This window comes from Ptychodera flava, chromosome 5, assembly GCF_041260155.1.
Source record: "Ptychodera flava strain L36383 chromosome 5, AS_Pfla_20210202, whole genome shotgun sequence".
In the NCBI taxonomy this organism is placed as follows: Eukaryota; Metazoa; Hemichordata; class Enteropneusta; family Ptychoderidae; genus Ptychodera; species Ptychodera flava.
Window position 1 is genome coordinate 19,539,034 of NC_091932.1, and position 21,912 is coordinate 19,560,945.

Here is a 21,912-nt window from a genome sequence, read left to right on the forward strand (position 1 = left end):
CAGTTAACGGGCAATTTGTAATTTTTATGTGTTTTTCTAAATGTGTAGACTGTGACATGACTGGAAAGTTTGTCGACTCAAAGGCACGTAATTTAGCATAAACAATAATCATTTTTCATGAAATAGCATCTTCTATTAATCAGCTAGAAATTCAAGTGATCACCCTAGCGACATCATTATAGACTATTTGTCCTCGTGTCGTGTTCTTACCGAAGGTTTTTGTACTTTGTCTGCAAGTCGCCATGCCGCGCCAGCTCAAAGAGCACATCTACTTCGAGCAAGGCGATATATGACGAAAGAAATCACAGTTTGAGTAAGTAGGCCTATTTGCCACGGATAAATTTCAACAAACAATGTCCGCGGTTTGACCTATAGTCGAACGCTCTGAAGGTATCCGCCATTTTTAGCCCTACACTGCTGTCACGTTTTTGAATAATAACTACAATCTATTCATGACAAACACAGTTTCGCTTAACTGGCATGTTTTGAAGTCGAATTATATAAATTTGACATGATTTTACTCGACACTGGGTAACTATCGACCACTGCAAATACTGTATGATAAGTCGTGTTTACCTGGCATTCAAACATGATAAACCAGATGCTGTCGTTGTCAAATTATGGCGCGAAAGCTTGTCAGTATGTGTCTGAGTGTACTTCCATTTGTCAACCGTAATATTAAATTTAACCGAACTGAAAATGCATGATAGATATGCCCGGTTTTATAACGGGCGTTATGTTGACATTGTGCAGCATCGCGCTCATACCGCTCTCTTTATAAATCTGAATTTTCATACTCATATATACCACAATGTAAACGTAGAATTACTGAAACTGTTGCCATACACGAAACGTCACAATAGCTTTTGAGAGATATTAAGGTAACTTCGACTGGCATGTTTGTTTTTTGTGTGGTTTGTGGCCAGCGCGCGGGTCCGTCCGGCGCGTGAGTGCACGAAGTACTATACTGCGCTCGTTCAATGAATGAACGTAGCAAGCGGTGGTATAGCTGTCAATCATAAAATGGCGCGCAAAATTTTATAGGCGGTACGTGGATGGGCGTATGTAGACTCTGGTATCACTTTGTACCACCATGCTCGTTCGTATGTCCGTTGTAATTGTGCGCTTTGCCGCAGTGAACCTTTTCAGCCTTCTGAGTTTGTGTCGGTTACTACCTCCATGGTCAATTAATGTCGAATCCTACCTTACCTCGGGGTTTCTTGTAGATGTAGTAATCAGTCTCATGAAACTTGCCAAATGCCCCACCCATGTGGCAAAAAATCGAGAAAATCTCCAGCCATAAGATGGCTACGAACGCATCAAAGGCCATCGTCACCCGTTGCGAACTTATGATACACCTACAGGTGAATGGCGAGGTCGGAGGATTATTAGTTGGTTACAAAGTGCTGCAGTATTCCTTGGTGGATTTAAATTTTTGTACAACTCTGCAAGGACCAAGACTCCGGACTCTTCTAGGGAAATAATTAAATCGTGGAGAAAAATTAAACCCTAATACTGTAATGCTCCGTTGCCACAACATTTAGGGGCAGTCACAGTCCTTCCATCAAAGCTCAGTGTTCATGCAAAAATTGCAAACAAAGACAAAACAAAGCAAAGCGAACGACTTCGGAAGGATTCGGACAGGTGGGCATTTTCCGCTTTGGTGGGCGGACGCGTATGGATTTCTTGTTAGCGGGCAGGTAGTTTCATTTTCGTTCATTGGGCAATGAGTAGACTCCGTTGTACACAGCTGTGTACAATTGTAGTGGGTAAAACTGAGAGAGAGAGAGAGAGAGAGAGAGAGAGAGAGAGACAGAGAGAGAGAGAGAGACAGAGAGAGAGAGAGAGAGAGAGAGACAGAGAGAGAGAGAGAGAGAGAGAGAGAGAGAGCAATGCTCGGGCTTTACCGTTTGTGAGGACAGGGCAGCGTGGGTGTCCGAGTTGATAGAACTCCTGGGGGGCCTAATGAGCGGGGGAGGGACTTTTTTCAAATCGCAGCAGGAGTGCAATTAAGAAAAGCTGTTATCCCTTAAAATCATTACTCTGTTTCAATATACGTTTGATGACATATTCACGTTCAAACACACCTCTGTTGACTATTTGTCAAACAAGGCTGTCATTCAGCTCAAGTGTCCGGCTCCTCGCTCCTCGAACATCCAGTGTGTTTATCAGCAAAGCTGTCTTGTTCGTCTATCTTAATGGTTTACAGTACCCTCGATCAAACTACCTGAACACACAAATCTGAGTCGTTATCAGTTTTTGTTGTGTGACCATAATCTACAAATGTACATGGCCTCGTCGACGTGTCCATTGATGGGCTGAACTTTACCTTGCGTACGTCAGTCAACACAGAGATGAGATGAAACGTCGAAGTGGCATCTAAAGCGACCACGACTCTCGTTCAAATCAAAATTTGTGAAAGATAGCGCTACCTCCAACATGCAACAGTATAGCCTGATATTGGTGGAACACAACATTTGAACACGGTATGTTGTCTGAGGTAGCGCTATCTTTCACAAATTTTGTTCACAGTGACACAGGGTCAACAGAGAGTCAGTTCGTAACCATGAACGAAAACATTAGAGTGCTACAATGAAGAGCTGCCAAATTTGACGCCAAGTTTCCATTGAAACCTGTCAGTGTGTCATTTCGTAAATATCATTTAGTCGCGTTCAAACGTGTTAGGTATTTGGTTGGCGGGAAACTGGCCAATTAGATCATTTGAGACCACGCATTTGACCTGCGCCCCGCCAGGTGGAGTGTTTTCGTCCGTATTGGCATTCTCAGTGATGAGCGCTCATAAAAAAACACGGTTGAGTAAAGTGACCGTATCAGCAGTGGTGAATATAATGAAAAGGTCTTTGTGGCACCATGCAGTCAAAGGTTGTACAAAATGAAAGGTTGGCGAGCTTGTTTATCAGTCTAATTACACTTATTTAACATCGTGAAATCACCTTGCATCGTAAATGCTCCGACGAAAATCGATGGAACATATCCCCGGGGAACCATCTGTAACTTGTCTTTTATCTTGTCAGATAGCTGGTGGCACTTTACAAAAAAAACCGGTAAACCGAAAGCAGATTGGAATATTACGACTGGTGGTCTTTTCAAAAGAACGAAAGAAAGTGGGTTTCGTTGCAAACAAATATATGAAGACTCAGACACGTGGAGGGACCGTGGCATACATAGAACAGCGACTGAGTCATTTTTACCCACTCGTCAACTATGACCCGCATCACAGCCTGTGAGGCGCCATGTTTGTTTCGATCCCTGAGGTTGATTGGAGGGACTTTGTCTGGGTGTACTTGTGTGTATGCATGGATGTAAAAAGATGTCTTGTTTACATCCATGCACGGAGTATGGTTTGTCGTCGTACCTCTTCTTTGGACATTGTCAGAATATCGGGGATCAATTACATGTTCAAAGTTTGCAAACAAAGATGTTACCGCCTATTTTTGAGGAGAAACATATATACCGCTTGGCATATGTTCCTGGCAAAGGGCATAAATTTTGAGCAAAATCTTAACATGTTCAATGTCGAGGCGTGTACTACCTTAAAGTCTTGTAGAGTCTCTGGGTTCTGTTTATTTACAGTGACAGCGTCAACGGTATGGTTCAATTGAGGTCATTTCACACAAATGTTCTTCTGTATTTGAACTCTTGATCCTTGACATGACTGTCTTTCCTTTTACTGGCTGGATTTCGTCCACGTTGTCTTCTTCCATCGTGACTGTGGACAATGATAACCTCTACAATATCCCCTACACTGACTTCAAACGGCTACTGTTCCTATATCAAGCTGATTAAAAATTCTGCTTTCCGAAGAATATATTTCATCACAGCTTTCCATCCACCACAGACAAACCAATTAGCAATCTCTCACAATCTAGATATAACTTCAAAATAATACCTGGTTGTTAGATTATCACAGTGGGCTGTAGTGTTCGTTCCAAGTCTTACAGCTTTCCGTGGCACACATAGAAGTTTCTGGCAGTGAAATTAAATGAGCCACAATCTCCGTGTCACCATAACTCGGCAATTCCATACGGTTTCAGAGTTAATATTTGCGGTTTACCGCCAACCCGGCGACGTGTTTGTTTATTTGGAGGTCCCCATCCCTACCTAATCTATAAGCTTGCTATTGTCCTTACCACGGTTCCTCTACAAAGGTCCCATACACAGTTGCATTGCGATACGATTTGTCTTATTCGCGCCATTATCGGCGTCCTGTATTGGCAACGCCCATCGGCCGAGTCGTCTGAGTGTAATACTTGGCTCACCACTAGTATGCGCACGGTGTTCGCATGCGGATGAATCAATGCACCATTGTGCGAAGGTCGAGCCTGAACAAGTATGAATCAACAGGTGGTTTGAGTCAATTACAAATATGGTGATCGTAACGTAAACAGACAACTTAATCGCGCGACAAAGACGGCCATGGCAACAAAGTCACCGAGTCGCTAAGTTTGTTGACTACTTCGCTATTTTATTAGAGAAACGGAACTCTGCTGTCGGAAAGATAAGTCAGCAAAATTTACAAGAATGTCAGTAAGTTGCTATTTGCCCCCTTTGAAGGGACGAGTACCGTCTCCACGGACGTACAATTAGTAGATTTATATTTTTATTTGACAAACCGGTCACGTAGAATCTTTTCACGTGCTAGAAAAGTGATCGAGAAAAACACAAGTTTGACCTTGCTTTTAAATTATGGCAAAATTTTCGGGCGTTCACCACTGTGACCAGTAAATGCCAAAATTTGACAGTTTCTCTACGATCAAGAAGTTATCAAGCGCTCATATATCATCATTGAAAACGGTAGCCTTGTCTCCTTCACAGAAATGTCAACTTAAAAAGAAACTCCCTTAATCGTGTTTGATTTTCAGCTTTTGAACCTGCAAGAGAAAGTTTCCAATGTCTATAGATGTGAGCAATTGCAACCACTCAGTAAAACAGACAGACAACCGAACGTGTAGCTGAGTCTTGCTCGCGTATTTGTTGATGTCATGCTACAATCACGTGCACAAATTCTTGTATTTTTCCCTTGTACAACACCGCCATTCACATGTTTGTATTTGTATTGGTCACGTGACCAAATCGTGCCATTCGGCTTGAATCAGTAACCTTGACAACGCTGGGCGCCGCACATCCTAGTCACGATATTAATCCCAGAGCGCACTCAAAACTTTGGTAGGCTCAGATTATTTCTCGCATTTGCGTGTACAGTTAGTGAGTTAGTGATGTCGTGCATGGCGATTGGCCTTTTCTATACACCAAACCATCCTCATGTTTGGCACCATCCCAGAGCGCTTTAACATATAGCGGGTCAAGGGGGTGATACAACCATTTTACATTCTGACATTTGATGTATGCTATCAGGGTACTTGGATTTTATTCCCCCGGCAATAATCTAAATACTGTACAAACTTTCACCTAAAGTGAGAGGTGATTTGATCGTCGAACCGCTTCACTAAATAAACAATGCGTTAAAGCGGTACACGCTTGGCTTCTGAAGCCCTTAAAAACTGATGTATGTCGTACCATAGACAGTAGACTCTCTACGCCAAGCACGTCCCTAGGAACCGTACGTAAGGATTACAACGGATTTGTTCGAGATACCGTGGACCTGGAACACTATGAGTATTCTTGCCTGCCTATACAGTGTCGGCGAATGGGCAACTGTTGGCTCTCAGATTATTTCGCGATAACAGACGGAACACCCGAAGTTGTCTGTGGAAAGCGCGATGTTAGCAGACAAGTCTGCAGAAATGAAGTCACATCGGATTGTTCAACCAATGGATGTAGCTGTTACGTGAATATAAGGAAAATGTTTGATGATTCGCCCGAACGAGGAAATAGTGAACAGCCTGCATGACCAAGGAACTAGTCTGTGCACAACTACCGTGGGCGTCAGATCTGGAAGGGCGTATTAAGATTCGATTCTTTCTTCTGCACCATTGCCATCTCTATGATGCAATTGTCAGGGGTTTCTTGAACTACTTGAAGCATGGCCTTGATAAAATCTCTATCGATCAGAGTGTTTGCTATTCGCTCACACTGTCTAGTATTGCAGTACGGTGTTTCGGTTCTGTCCGAGGACTCAAAATATCATGCGTTACGTACGAGTCTGGGAAATAATAATTGTGAGGTGAACAACTTACGGAACTTAGCAAGATGACGAAAGGATTCTGCTTTAATGTAAAGACGGGCCTGACAGCCGCACGACAAAATTACTGAGGTGAGCGGCGTCCCTTTTTTCTCTCTCGCACTGCACCGTAGCACGATTTTGACGTTTTTACAGTGTCATTTCACGACCAGGATAAAGGTTAAACTATGAGCGTGGCATCTGTTAAGTCTTCGCCTGACAGGTACATGAGTAAATAGCTGGATTATTCAAAGCGTGATCATCGGATCGTTGGATTTTGAGACCTCTTCGTCGGATACGTACCATGATCAACAGAACGAGATACACTTTATTGTAAGGTATACCAGAATAAATGTTAATAATGCTATCGTGTTCAGAACTTCTTTTGTATAAAAAGCTTAATTGTTCATCTGCGCGTGGAGCTAATGATCTGTACAGACTCAGTTGGCCCACACATTGAGACTATGGACGTACCACAGACTGCGCACCGTCCCTCCACCCACGGTGGACTGCGGTACGTCCGTGGTGAGACAGAGTAGTGATGCCATTTTCGACACACAAACATCCGAAACCAACTGCAACCTTTATACCGGGTTGTTTCGGTCACCTTTGGTACGCGGGGAATTATTAACACTCACAGCCTTCACATTATTTTTAAAACACGTCAAATGTATGTCCGTAATTCCCATGATTGATTGCATATTTTCAACACCGTTTGGCGTCGGTTTCTTAAAGTATTTGAAGGGTCTCTGAATCGACAAAGCCCACCGACGACCAAGCAAGGTCTGTGTAGCAAGGTACATTAAAAAGTAACCACGGTTCGGAGTGCGGTGGCGGGGTCTGGAATCAACGTAGGGAACCAGAGTATGGGCTTCCTTGGCTTATGGCCCATTCTGAAATATTAGAGGTACGCACATTCTCGATCTGACGTGTGTTATTATAAAATTATCCGAGTACCAAGTTTCAGAGGAAGGGGCAGAACCGTTAGGCCGCTCGCTATCCGAGTACCACGCTTGTCCAAGTACCCCCCTTTTTCGCTCAGCTACTATTGTGGCATCATTGAGGGTGTGTGCTACCTCGACGATAGTATGTAACTACACCGCAATTTTCAGTTGCATCAACGTTCTACCATGGATCATGGACCAGGTACCCCCTACTGTAAATCGTGGAGAGGTGGGGCAAGTAGCGGACAGACGTTGACAAATGTTACGTAAGTGACATGTACACTTCTTTAGATCTCTACGATTGCGTTTGTTTGCAAACCCTGCGCAGATGTCGTGATATCGCGGCTGCACAGAGTGATAAGATCCCTTGTTGACGCTTTACATAAACCTCTCCGAATCGACAAGCATTTTAATCCAGATTGGCTACGTCTTCGTAATTTAACGGATCGAAAAGGGATTTCTTGAGAAGGATGGTCATGATAATGAGATCAGGGCATGTACGGACATTTTGCTAGAAGATTGAACCACGGTGTGGGGTAGAGCATGTAGGTAGTCCCTGCTACCTCCATGGGTAGAGTAACCGTGATTGAACCAATATCCTTGAGCCAAGTAATGACAATCTCACACTTCAGTTTACTGCCGCTGACAAGATGTAGAAGGTTGAGGCATTTAGCTCTTCAAATACGACGTAATTCATGATCATTTTGTATAATGATCATGTCAGGAGGCGTGTCCATTTTACAGCTTATTGTGCGGCCACAAATCATGCCACTCTTTTGTAAAGGTAAATCCGAGTTCACCTATAATTACACACGATCACCAGCGTCTTGACTAGCCTTTACGAGTCGCCAGCCGGTGATTGGAACCATTCACTACCGTGGCATGGTGTCGCCGCTCTATCGTCCCTTCTGTGTGTAGCCGTGTGCAGACGTGGGAACGCAATACGATAATGTGATTACGTGTCGGTGTGCCGAAGAACTTACTGGATCTCTCGCTCGCGATCTGTAGATGCATCTGTCAGTCGCAATCAGCGTCAACAAAGAAACAAAATAACTACATTTCCACACAGCATCACCAATACCATCATATGATATTTTTAAGGTTCTAAGAATGATATTACGTACCGTTCAACGATCATTAGAAATGTTAAACGGTTTTTTTTTTTCTGATTTTCAAATCGCAAAATCTGCATAAGTCGAGCTGTTGCATGTGGCGACACGCAAGGGAGTCGCCAGAGCCATGTTGAGACTTGCTGGTGTGCGGGACTTTTGTCTTACTATTGGCTTCTTGAGTTGTGTGATTTCTATGTCGCCCAATGAAAGCCTTCGCAGAGAGAGAGTGACTTTGTCAGGATGTAGCGTCGCCGACCATAACGAACATCGCTCAACTGTAGTAAAATCATGCACAAACATGCTCACAAATCTGCCGTTTGTTATTTACAGCATATATATACGAGAAACTTTAACTTCAAAGAACAATGTCTTGTCTCCGAATGAAAGACTACATCCAGGTAAGTCGGTCGGTTTTTTTTCAAATCAACGGTAAAGAACTTCCCCGTTTATTCGCGATAGATTACGTTTGCATGTACAAACACTGTCATTTATCCAACTGTATATTTATATGGTCCGGAATATACGAGAAAATCCTACCCGGTTCGCTTATATTGTGTTCTTCCACACGGATCGAGCCGGTGGGAGGCTGTTTTCATATTTTTAAGTCATAGTCAACTTTAGCGGGTCACGAAAAGTCGCTTTCATAGGCATTAATCTCGCGACATCAACTACGCTTAGGTAAAAACTAAACCAAGTAGCTGCGTTGACGTTTTGTAATTCGAAAAGAAGCGCCAAGAATAGCGTTTGAATACGTAATTTGGTAGAAACCATTTTTGCTCAGGTATATGCAACATTAACTTCATTGACATCCGTTTATGCATATGTGTTGTTCGCCCATAGTTACTGAACTGTTGCGTCGGTGTGTATCCTTGGTAAAATAGTTTCTACCATACTACTTGAAAAGGGCGCCAATTTTGCCGCTTTTTCTGTTGTTCTATTATTCTACCATAGAACTGCATTCTACTTCCACTATGATCGTGGCTCGTCAAGGCATTCCCTCTCATTGAGAACAAGCGAGCACTGTTTACGATTGGAGAATTGACTTATTCCCAACGGCAAACATGTACATGACACCGCCCGACCGTGAGAATCACCCAGGTCAACTTCACCGCCCAACTTCAAGTTTACTCTTACCTGTTGCTGTCAATCGACCGCCCAAACCATGGCTGTCATCGCTTAATCACATTTTGACAGTGGGTTGTTTTCACGAATGATACTGTTTTCGTATGTTTTGATCACCTCCGGGTTAATGTGCTGGCGTCTCCTTGAATAAAGACCGTTTGTCGTGGGCGCGGTCACTCGACTGAATTCTAGGGTGACAGTGCCTTGCCTTATGTTGTTGTTTTACAGGCTTACATTTTGACAACGCGTCTTATGGTACACACTTTATTGCTCGGTAATCCAGGTACCATAGGTCGTACAAGGTCGTTATGCTGTGGCAGTTTCTAGTGTCTTTGTTGACTGGTTGCCACCCTTTAGCCTGACACAGTGACTACAGCCTTCAGTTTGAATTATAATGGAACAAAGTAATCGAGATTTCCGAGATTTCCTCCCCTTGCACCTACTAGCCGACCGGAACCATCTATTTTTTACATCCATGCCGGAACGTACTGCAGTCTATATTTGACACTTGATTTAGACATGGAGCACGGTCTAGTCTCCTGTTTTCTAAAATTCTGCTCTGCGCCTACGTGCCTCGTAGACGTGTGTATATACGCCTTCTTTTTGATAGGCGCATAAACACACGTCTATGAGGCACTGGCGCAGAGCAGAATTTTAGAAAACAGGTGACCGTGTCAACTTCCATGAGTTGGTCATGGGGCAGTTGGTAGTCCGCCGTGCCGTCTCGCCTCATTGTCTGTACATTCTATCGTCATAGGGAGTCGTACTTACATCGAAAGTAGTCGTTTTCCTAACTGCGAACAGAAGTTCTCCTCGTTTGTGAACTCCATGGTAGCGACGGAAACATTTTAGCAAATGTGTTTTTGTCAATATGTACGCACTGTCACAGGAAACGCCGGATTAAGCGTGGCCACCAATTGGTCAAACAAGACTAACTACAACCAGCACGATGCAATTAAAAAATGGCCAGCCGACCCTTTTTTTCCATTGTCAGTTTTTCTCCAAGTGTTTTCAAACTCTTCCACCTATCTTGACATTCAGCAACCCCGCAATCGCACTTCAACGTTTCGCGTTGTTATCTAATCTCAAGTAGAGAGCACTGTGTTGGAATGTCTGTTCAAATTTGATTTGCTATAGCCGACTACAATCTTCAGGTTTGCGGGTCGTTCTGCATTGTCAGAAGAATGAAAGCTCAAATCGGTGCATGCTGCTGTTTTCCGTCTGTTCGTTCACTCTAGCCCGATCCAAGTACTGTTGTTTATGGCTTGCAAATCCAATCCATTAATCAATCATCGTCCACAAATCTCAACGCGCACCGATTGTTATCTGAAGGTTGTTTTTACACAGGAATGACATGACAAGGTTTTTATTTGACGACTTCAGTGAATTATGTCCATCTATTGAAGTTTTCAAATTATTTGCTCTATGCGCCTGAATATTTTTGAGAGAGAGAGAGAGAGAGAGAGAGAGAGAGAGAGAGAGAGAGAGAGAGAGAGAGAGCTCTGTACGCTCTCTAGCTGGACACCGGGCGCTGGACAGTTGACTGGAGGCTCTATGCATAGGCAACCCAGGTATGTGATCATGGTGACAGCTTCAGTTTGTGTTTTCTTGTAGGAACTGCACAGCGCCCTCTATACAGCTGGAGAGTTTCGACTGAAAGATCACGATGGCTCTAAACCAAAGTGGGGATTCTGACGGCTTGACAGTAAGTTTCGTTTCCTTAAATAATAGACCCTATGGTCTATGCTTAAACGCGTGACTGTGAAAAGGCTATGGTATACAGAATAGTTACATTGTCCACTTCGAAATACTCATGTACAAACAAATGCGTGTAAATATATGTCGTTTGTGTCAGAGGCCTCTTAACACACACCGTCACATGAATAGTTTCATTCCGAGTCTCGTGAAGTTTGCTCACGTCAACATATCCTCTAAAACGCTGCATTAGGCCACAAAATGAATGTTATACGTCAAATGACATCATTATGAAGTTACACAAAACTAGACTTCAGAAACAGCGCCAAGCGACACTGAAAATGAGTTGATGAGGTGAATGAATGAGTGATTACCGACATGTCACCCTTTTCGTCAACTTCGGTTAAGACTACCACGACAGTTTGTAACCAGTTGTGGCATTACTCGTTCTTCACAGTGGGAATTTTCCTCATTGTGTGATGTACCACCTCTTGCAGAAAAAAATATTTCTCATGATTTTTCCGTTCTCATCAGGAAACCTGCAGTAGTGGAGCGACTGAGGATCTCCATGAGGTTGTCACGAAAGGAAACCGTGACGGCGACGATGGTCTTTCGAAGAAAGGCGACGATACGAAAAACAGTGCAATTACTCCAGATAGCATTTCGGTACGGGTAGCATTCTCCTCTAATTTCCACTGACAAAATTGTATTTTTAAAATGTTGGTTAAGGGGTCCAATTTTCGAATCATCAAATGTCAGAAGGTACGTTTGTAAGGATCTCTTACTTGACAAGTGCGAAGTCTAAGAAAAGTTCATACGGAACAAATCAAAGAATACAATGGCACTACTGAATTACATAGTTTTGAAAAACTAATCAACGATTTACAGAGATCATTTATTGTTTAACTGGAATAGGTTTGCTGTCAAATCAAACCCAGTATCGATGCAAGACACTGTGAACTACAAATCTACGTATCGCGTACTATCCATGCCCCATATCATTTCCTTTTGACGGGACTATTGATCGCTATCTCTTAGTTTCCTCTGCAAATTTGTGAGCTCAACAGATTTTCCGAGTATTTACATGAGAAGCACTCCGCTTCAATCGACTTCGTACACACGTCAGACTTTCACTTGCGTACTCTGGAGCATGTGACTGCGTTTTAATTTGCCGGTGTAAATAGGTAACAGATGATGCCTGTCATTGTTGTCTCAGTGTTGGAAAGAGAGGCGTTTGTACTGAGAATCATGCAAGCTTTCGATTGACCGTAAAGTATTTGCGTGTTGAATTTAATTACACCACTCTTGGGTAAGACGAAAGGCGCACTTCGCACTGATTGGACGTTGGGGGTGACATGTACACTGCTAGGGACCAGTGGTATAAGGCCATACTGGTATGTCCCATGAAATCGTTTCATTACGCACAAACTGTGTTCACAAGCTGAACACTTGGTACTCGTATTTGATTTTTCGCGTATTTAAGAAACAGAACAAAAATACTGCAAAATGATTCAAAAGTTTACACTTTGGAGATTTATGCTCATCTAATGTTAATCTCTCTCCATTTTGCTTCCCTCAGAAAACCAAATCACTAGCAGACGAGGCTCTCGAACTCATGGTCAATGGTAAGACATGAAGATGGTTAGAAGTGCAGCCTTATTTGGCTTATCTGTGACCAGGGATCAGAATATTTGACCCTTTAGCCTGTTGATGTGTGATCACTAACTCAGTATATTGAACTCATTTTCGTCGTCTCATGCCTTTTCACATGCTTCATAAACAACATGTCAACTGCTACATCACAGGGTGCAAGGAAAATCATACATTTAAATTTATTATTCTGTTTTGAAATTTCTTTCATCCGCCAAATGTTTGAATCGCACAATTCAATGCAATCGCGGACATGTACATACACAGCAGGCTTATAACAGATGTATTCTCATGGTCTATTATAGGCTCTGACCAGACACCGCTGCTGGCATGTCCTGAAATCTCCCCGTGGCATTCAGACGTGTATCGTGTTTCTCAGTGTGAATCAAACTTATGCATTATTCCCTTTCATTCCAGAGCCAGTGCCGGAATCATACTGGAAGGACCTCGCGGAAGAGAGGAGGAAAGCCTTGGAAGACGCTCTCAGGGAGAATGAAGAGGTAAATCCAAGATTGCTTGTCTTGCCCACAGTCCCTCCACACACAAAGTCCCCCAGGAGGGACCGTGTCCTGCCATACCAGTTATACCGCCACCTATAGTCACTTTGTTTTGTCCGATCCTCCTCTGACTTGCTTGAATAATTTCATCCAAATAAGTTTTAATCTCGCGTCTGAGTCCTGTCAAGGTTACTGAATTAAATCTTCAAATTCAAAGTTCGACTTTTCTCGTCTGTTACGTTTTTCTTTAAAGAAGTAAAAGAAACCCGTTGACCTGCTCTTATAATGAGTAAGACATGAATATATAATATTTATGCCAAATGATATTTCTGAAGACAAGCCGTAATTGAATCATTAGGAGATACGTACAATTTCAAATTTGTGTGTTAACACTACATTTCTTTTTATTTTGCGGTGTGTAGCAGTGACCTTTATGAATAAATGAAAGTAATCAATCCTCATAAGTGATGAATTTTATCCTTTCAGCTTCACAACAAAGTCCGAGAGTTGAACAGTGAAGTTCAACGACTCTCAGAACTTGCCAAGCAAGCGGAATATTTCGCATCTGTTATCAGGGTAGGTTTGTCATATTTGTTGTCTATTACAGTTGAGTGACCAATCTTTGAACTGCGGAGAACGGCAATGTATAACACATGTTCATTACCAAGCCAATTGAAATCTACCCTAAGACGATCATAATCGGCGTTATAAAATTGCAGACCCATCGGCTACAATTTATAAATTTTACTTTCAAACTAAAATTAGTTCGAGTAAATGGACCAACTCAAAGATGTGTACACATACAAGTTAATAGTACTTGTATGTGTACACATACAAGTACTATTAACGATTAACTGATGAGTCTTGTTGTAAAACCGAAAAAAAAGGCAATTTCGTTATAGTAAGTAGAATTCAAAGAATGTCATCTAATAAAAGTGTCAAATATTCTGATGTCCACAAAGAAAGAGATACATTTATGGGATTTGAATCAGTCATCTACCATGTTGTGATTATTTTTCTTCTGCTGATCTTAAAATATTTTTTGTAAGACACAAGTTTGATGTTACGATCATGCGCAGAACCATTATTTGTTCCGGCTTGTTGTAAACGCTTCTGTTTCCGCAGGAACTGACGAACGACAAAGAAGACGATGAGAAGACCAACGAGGAGCCGGAGGAGGAAAGCAGACCGTCCGAAGACCCAACAGAAAAGACGTCTTCAGAATCAAAATCAAAATCGCATCCATCACCTTCGAAACAGACCGATCGAGAGATTAAAGAAAGAAAGTGAAAATAAAAATCAAAGTAGTTTGCGCCTCGAATTTGAAATACTTCTAAAATGTCCCTTAATTAAAGGAAGTTTAAATAAAAATCAGGGGTGGTCACCGAGAAAAATTTGGTAATAGAGACAATAATTGGATGGTGAAGTAATGTCTTTCAAATCTGCAAATGTAAGCTAATCTGCTTTTCTTTTTACGTTACACACTTGTTTTATGAGTAATTTGTATAATTGAGACATTCAGCTATAGGGCACCTAACATTTTTGAGAAATTTGGAAAATATGAAGATCCAATTATCCCAAAACAGTTCCAATCGTGTTTATCGTAACTGTTTCCCAGTGTCCGGTTATCTGTCCCCGAGGCGCATTCTACCTTAAATCCCATTTACTTTACTGCATTTCGGAAAATGAACAGTTCATACCAAAACCTTCACTGCAAACTTTCATTTTTCCTTGATGAATGGATCTTCCAATGTATACTATTTTTGTTATCCTTTCATCACGAACCGGTGCAATTATTCTACCAAATGCAATATCATTTCAGCAATGAGTAGCGCATATCATTGAATTACTGGCCAGGTGTTTTCTAAGAAATGTTGTGCGTGTGATTAAAATCATGGCTGGTTGTTCCTGAAAATAATTTTGTAGAGTATAAATTTAAATGAGATTACATGATTGCTTTGAAACAATTCCAAAATGACTTTTTAAATGATGAAGTTTTAAGCTAAAATGTAGAAAACACCAAACACATAATATGTGTTTATAAGGGTTCAAAACCAAGATTTTATTGGAATTTTGCTTTACAAAAATACAGAATTCTTGTATGAAAGCATAATCATAATATTTATTGATATTTACATAAAAGTTAAATTATGGCAGTATTCAGTTTCACACAAACTGCTGGATATCCCCGTTACAGTAGTCTTTTCAAAATGTTAAGAAAGTAATTGCATCAAATCGAAATTTCCCTGGAATTTCAATCCATGGAACCCTCCAATCCCTTTATATTTCAATTTATCCACCCTTGCAACAAGGCGTGGTGAGAAAGCAACGAGATCAACATGTGAAGTTATCTTTTCTTTCGACGTCTTTGGTGTCCTCCTCCACCAATTAAACATGTATGATGTTGACAGAACCCACTATCATCGGTCGTTTACACGACTGTGGGTCTGTCTTTTTGTACTTGACTTTCTTGTTCAGCGTGTTCTTGCTGTCTGTTTGTGTGCACAAATAGATTTATTACGTCAATAAATCATAAAATTTGAGAGCGATATTCGAATATTAATGTCTGTGTTAACGATTTCCATCTAATTTTATCATCGACCACGTGTACACACGCTGTCATATTGAATGAACATGTGCTTGTGAAACTATGAAGGAATACATTTTCATTTCTCAGTGGAGTGAATGCCAAGGAAAGCTGAATTATTGAACAATCGTTTGCATGTAACATGTTTACCGTTTCATGTCTTCCATGCAGTACTCGTTCATTCCGATGTACCACTAATCACCTACCACCACTTTGCTCATCACTTACCGCCACTTTTTTAAACAAAATCCCGGAAGTATCAGAATACACTGCTAAGTATATTTGGAATCCGTTGTCGGCCGTCACATCAAACACTGGTGATTATATTTACCTAATCAAATTTATTCTTATAAACGAATGTTGTTGTACTTACTTTTTAGAAACGGTGATGCGATCTCTGAAAATGTACTCAAACTGTAAACTTTTAATGTAGACGCTATTCACCGTGTTTATTAAGTAGAATTTCGTCCCACTCAAATTCTCATGTGTATAAAATCTCAAGAGAATGAAGGGCGCCATCACCGCCAATAGACTATTTTACGGGACTTTCTGAAACAAATTTACGCGACAAGAGGCTGTGATTTCCAGATTTCCAGCAATAGATTATGTTTTATTTTATTTTGCCCCATTAAACTTCAGAATATCTATGTAACATCAGTCATTGTAATCATCCATCCATCGAATACTTGAATACCGTTGGTAGAATCACGATGATATTTTCATCTTTTCTGCCTGCCTTTTGGCTAAAATCGTACATCAGCATCACATAGGCCTATCACCTCTATGGCTATTATGCGGACTCAAAGCCAAAACTGATAGTAACGCAAGACTTTGTCGTTTGATATAAATGGTGTCATGATACCAAAACAGGTCAAATATTTGGTATCATTCAAGGTGAGTAAGTAATAGAGCAGAGACAAAGAATGAATCAAGAAAATGACAGTAATATTAGGGCCATCTTGAGCCATTGCTGCTCACATTTAGGGAAATCCGAGTTGAGGTACCAGTCTTGATCGTAATGCTTTTAGTAACTAAAGCTACGCACCAAGATACTGGTTGTAAGCACCACTTCAGATCTTGTTTACAAGATAGCAAAAGTGGGCATCATTTTACAAGTGGTATAGCCACAAACTGATGAAATCGCCGTACACAAAACACAGTGCCATAATTACAAGGCGTCTGGGGTGTTTTTTTGTACGGCGATTTGACGTCATCAGTTTGAGGCTATACCACTCATAAAATGATGCCCAAACGTGAGGTTCCAAGTCTCGAATTTTCTATATTGTACATTCTCCACAAATTTATATACTTTTCGAAAGTTACAAAACTACAATATCATCATTCTGCAATGGTTGTTACGTGGAAATTTCCGTCAGTCTTTGATTGTTTCTTTAGATTCAACAAGATCAGAACATGGAATATCCCGTTCTGGATTGTTCTCATTCAAGTTATTACTGATAATTTATTGTAGGTGTTATCTCGTTCTCGTATGGCCTTGAACCAACCTTGGCCACGTGAGACTCTTCGAGATAAAATGTTTACAAGAGAGGACGTGGGGACGCTTAGAGACAAATCTTTATAAGAGAGGCAGTTAAAATTTTTTAAACATATTTGGGTCGATGATGTAATGGCTTTGTCAACTAATAAAGGTATACATTATGATTTTTTCCTAAAAACATTGCGTAGTGTGTGCCAAATAATAGCGTAGCACCGTAGCAAACCGAAAGACATTCCGTGATCACCGTGTGGGCTCAATTTGTGTAAATACATATTCATAAAACTCTAGCACTTGCTGCCGAGAGCACAACAAAGGTAACTATTGTTTTGGCTTTTCTATTTATCACTCTGGAAAGTTAAGACAGTCTTCAAGTTTTCTATTTCATAATCTAGACCCCTTTTGCTGTTAAGATAGCGGCTTTTTACAGCTTGACACACCCGTATATTCATTAGTAGGCTTTTTAAACAAAACGTTATACCTAAAATCCTAATATGCGAGTGTGGCATGATTTCATAATTGTACGCTTTACTGCTTCCGCTCCCTCCCGCTGTCATACAACAACCGTTCATCATTTTTTTAAGCTTTCGAATTTCTTTTCTAACATAAGATACGGTTGTCAGATCGTCGTAAACTCGTGTGTGTCGTCACCTCATGAAATATTGGCGCTTGCTTTAAATAATTGGTATACATCTTGACGAAGTGTCTTAAAGTACAAAGTCCGGCTTTATTGCTCGGTTTATAGCATAGATCGTTAGTTCGAAGTCCGCACAAATCTATTTGTTGTTAGGTTTCATGACTCATCGAGAAATTCGATTCTGACACACGAAATACAAGAATACTTTGGTAGTTTTGAATCATTAAGTATTCCTTTTATAAAACACTTTTTTCACCGTACACATTTCTCTTTACACTTTTTCAAGTATCTGCATAATCGGCCGTTCTAATACTTGCCGTATTAAGACCAGAGGGAAATTAATTATTTGAAATTTTTTGGCGCAGCTACAGGGTCGGCAAGCGAATTTTTATGTATTTTTTATGAATCAGCAAAATCTTCCACTAGTTACATTGTTATTAATGAGACAGGCAGGTAGGCATACAAACAAACAAACAAACAAACAAACAAACAAACAAACAGACAAACAAACAGGCAAGCCGGCAGGCATACGAACAGACGACAGACAGACCGATAGGTAGACTGACAGACAGAGAGACAGACAGACGGTGGAACACATCGGCAGATAGACAGACAGACAGACACCGGGGAGGTACAGAGACAGAGGCAGACAGATGCGGACAGACAGACAGACAGAGACAGACAGACAGACAGACAGACAGACAGACACAGAGGTAGACAAAGGCATATAGACAGACATACAGACAGGCGGATAGGCAGACAGACAGTGACAGACAGCGACAGACAAAGACACACGCAGATGGTGGGACAGACAGTAGTCCAACTACATGCAGGTGATAGCACAGTGTAGCACTAGATGAGTACAATTGAATTGTCGTTGCAGTCATAGCTTAACTTTTCCTGTATGTTCTTTAAGAAGTTGTCGGTCACAGTGAAAGGTCTTGCGGAGGACGATTATGGCTTCAAGTTCAAGACATGAGAGTGACTCCAGGGATCAAAATGTAAGTCTGAAGATGCCGCTTATTATACATTACAATGCTCTAAAATAATGGTGTGACTGTCCTTAGATTTAAAAAACACCTTTCAGGTCAAAATGCCAATGGAACCGACATTTCTGAGTTTTACACTGTACGGTGTCGGTTATTATAGAAATAACGGGCGACGCGCTGACCATTATCGTTTATTTGTGGGCAAGGGCGAGAGGAAAGCCAAAAATTAACGGGCGAGGCTTGCCGAGCCCGTTTATTTGCCTTTCCTCGAGCCCGCGCCCACAAATAAACGTTAATGGTCAGAGCGGAGTCTGTTATTTCCATTATATTATCAGCGAACCCAAGAAAACCGTCTAAATTTTCGAAAATTTCAGGATGTAAAGTTACGATACTTTGAGTTGTTCATCTTATTATTCATATTCACGGGCATATAAACAGACCATTACTGTGTATTTGTGGTCAGTCACGTGATGGTTCAGCTCGCCAAATCAAAATGCGACGGGCAGGGCATGGTAATATAATATAATGAATGTTAGATAGAGAAGGGCATTTAGTTTATTTTACGACAAAGTCATTGAACGTATATTAAGACCATGATCCCTCTTTAGTTTATTTATTTAATTATTTATTTATTTATTTATTTATTTATTAAACTCTTGCAACCAGATTCTATACATGTACAGACAGGTTGAATTATTTCATTTAAAAATTCGCAATTTAAAAAATGCACAATGAATACGTCATTTACCAAAAAACTCAATAGGGAAAATTGCTTTCTTAGATTTTTACATTTTACATTTTCAATAGTTTCGCTGCAAACTCTATTAATTTCTGAAGCAACTCCTTCAGTCAAGATGAATGCTAATATATATTATTGCCTGAATACGTGGGTTTATGTACCAGAGAGCAGTTGACAATTTGCCCGACGCCAGGACGGCAAATTGTCCCCTATTGCGAGGGTAAATAGGCCCATGTATTCAGGCAATAATATATTTATTATATGCCTCTTCACAGTTGACGCTATATGACATTTAGTTACATGCAGGTACATGTTATTCTCAAACAAGTTTACCATTATTTACCAGCATAAGACACATTTTAACGAAGGTCAAAATAACAGTGCGCGCATGGCATTTCACATCTAGCGTCTACTTTGACGTCGAAAACATCGAAGGGCTTCATCGGACCGGGTGTCAATGGAAACCGGTCAGTACATTGTTCACACGGCATGCTAACTCCCCGGATGTTCTTATTCAGATCAGTGCATTGATTTTCATTCAAATCGAGGCATGTAATAAACCGTTACCCGGTACTGCTCATTATGATTTTATAAGCCTTCAACAACACGCATGCAAGAAAAGGCTTCTCTGCGCCTTGATGTGTCGATTCGTACAACTTAAGTGTGTATTTTTTTTTTCATTTCACAGCTAACAGATAATGGGGCGAAGACGGATCCTCAGGATGTTATCACGAAAATAGATGGTGACGATGACGATGAACTTTCGAAAACGGGCATCGATCGGGACAGACGTCGACGGTCCAATACCTCTGGCATCACTTCGGTATCTATACCTCTAGTGTGCAGTTTAAAACCGTATTAGACCTTGAACTAGGATAATATTGGCATCTAATGTAGTCGGCGTTTAGACTAGCATCTCGCGGGACCCATTTTCCGTGACATTACTGATTGAATACGTGTCGATGCGAAATAATATACCATACGACGACTGAGGGAAATTTTACCGGGAAAGTTTATTTAACGTCACTGTTCAATGATAATGACAATAACCAAGTATTGTTTAGTTGGAAACGAGCACCAGTATTCCGTATCAGTCCTTAAAAAGACGCTGGAAATACGCAGTACAGCTCATGAAACTGAAAATGCTACCGATATGAAAATATGAAGAGTAATTTGTACGAGGAGAATCTAGTTTACCCTCATCTCTGAGGAAGTGTCATGCTTCCAAATTGCCCTAGTGCGTCGGACGCAAATACGGCATATCATAAATTTGTATAAGATTTCGGATTGCGAAGGGAAAAAATGTTTAGGTCCAGGGAGGCAATGCTTTCGGCAAGCGATAAACTTTATATTTGAATATTGCTATCAGCATAGGATGACCAACCGGATGATGACACCGATATATCCTATTACCCCCGGTCACAGCTATCCTTCATGCAGCGACGCTATTCGGGTTCAGGATTCAATTCTAGCTTGGATCCACTTTAGATATCAATGAACGCTTTGACAAAGTCACAATGTAGTAAAATCGGTACAATGACTAAAGTCGACTATCTTTATTTAAAGATTTTTTTTAATGAGTGCAAAATAACAGACATCCTTATATCTTAATGGGGGGTGTTTACTAACCATAGTTCTGATGCAAAACGCCTCGGCAAAGAATCTGCAGAACGATTAGTTTGACAATTATGATACACGATGGTATGTACTTAGTTTATTTGCCAGGAAAGACAACTGTGTTACACGTTCTCAACATTTTTTCATACATTTCATAGATGGACAACAAAAATAGAGGCGATAGTAGAAGTACATCACTGAACCGGGTATCTGGAGATGCTCAAGCTGGTTCTCTGGGGACAGGATCGCCAGGGCCGGTTCTGGAGAGCCCGGATCAGATCCGGAAGGACAAAAACAACCGAAGCGTAAAGGAGCATCCAGAAGTTCAACCTATGCACACACAAAAACTGTCGCCCAGGGTTTCCTGAACATATCTTTACTGTCGGCAAATGCTGGACAATTGAGGGATGTCATTATCGAAGGACCGAGTTCAAGGTTCTATTATATGCTGTTGGTGATGATTATTGCATCCATGATTCTGCAGATCATAACAGGTGTACTTCTTGCCCTAAAGGTAAGTCAACGATGCAAAATCTTGACTCTTTGAAGGACCGGCCATTTCTTGTCAACTGGACAAAGGCGATGTTTTCTTGTGTCACCGTGTACCTGAATATGGCTCCAATAACCCGTTAAATGTTCAATTCTCAAGCGAAAGTGACTACTCATCCCCCTGGCTAAAATTTCCC

The 21,912-nt window shown here is 41.1% G+C and overlaps 2 protein-coding genes and 1 long non-coding RNA gene across 4 annotated transcripts in view; 2 read left to right on the forward strand and 1 right to left on the reverse strand.

Moving 5' to 3' along the window:
* The window catches only part of LOC139133205 (uncharacterized), a 20,970-nt gene extending 10,857 nt beyond the window's left edge, over window positions 1-10,113 (reverse strand). The window contains exon 1 of the long non-coding RNA XR_011552547.1: window positions 9,333-10,113. This is a non-coding gene — a long non-coding RNA (uncharacterized lncRNA). The remainder of the gene's footprint in view (window positions 1-9,332) is intronic.
* LOC139133204 (geminin-like) lies at window positions 5,117-15,725 on the forward strand. 2 transcript variants are annotated; one of them, XM_070699645.1, is made up of 8 exons: window positions 5,117-7,870; window positions 8,529-8,596; window positions 10,935-11,025; window positions 11,550-11,681; window positions 12,595-12,640; window positions 13,083-13,165; window positions 13,649-13,738; window positions 14,288-15,725. In XM_070699645.1, the coding sequence occupies exons 3-8, from the start codon at window positions 10,987-10,989 to the stop codon at window positions 14,450-14,452; spliced, it is 555 nt and encodes a 184-aa protein (XP_070555746.1). In that variant the 5' UTR covers window positions 5,117-7,870; window positions 8,529-8,596; window positions 10,935-10,986; the 3' UTR covers window positions 14,453-15,725. The 2 variants fall into 2 exon arrangements, with proteins under 2 accessions (XP_070555746.1, XP_070555745.1); XM_070699644.1 differs by having other exon boundaries at window positions 5,419-6,235.
* A 2,519-nt stretch (window positions 15,726-18,244) lies between these two features.
* On the forward strand, window positions 18,245-21,594 carry LOC139133564 (uncharacterized). The gene is made up of 3 exons (XM_070700293.1): window positions 18,245-18,882; window positions 20,298-20,432; window positions 21,385-21,594. Exons 1-3 carry the CDS (start codon window positions 18,838-18,840, stop codon window positions 21,592-21,594), a joined length of 390 nt encoding a protein of 129 aa, XP_070556394.1. The 5' UTR covers window positions 18,245-18,837.
* The last annotated feature ends 318 nt before the right edge of the window (window positions 21,595-21,912 follow it).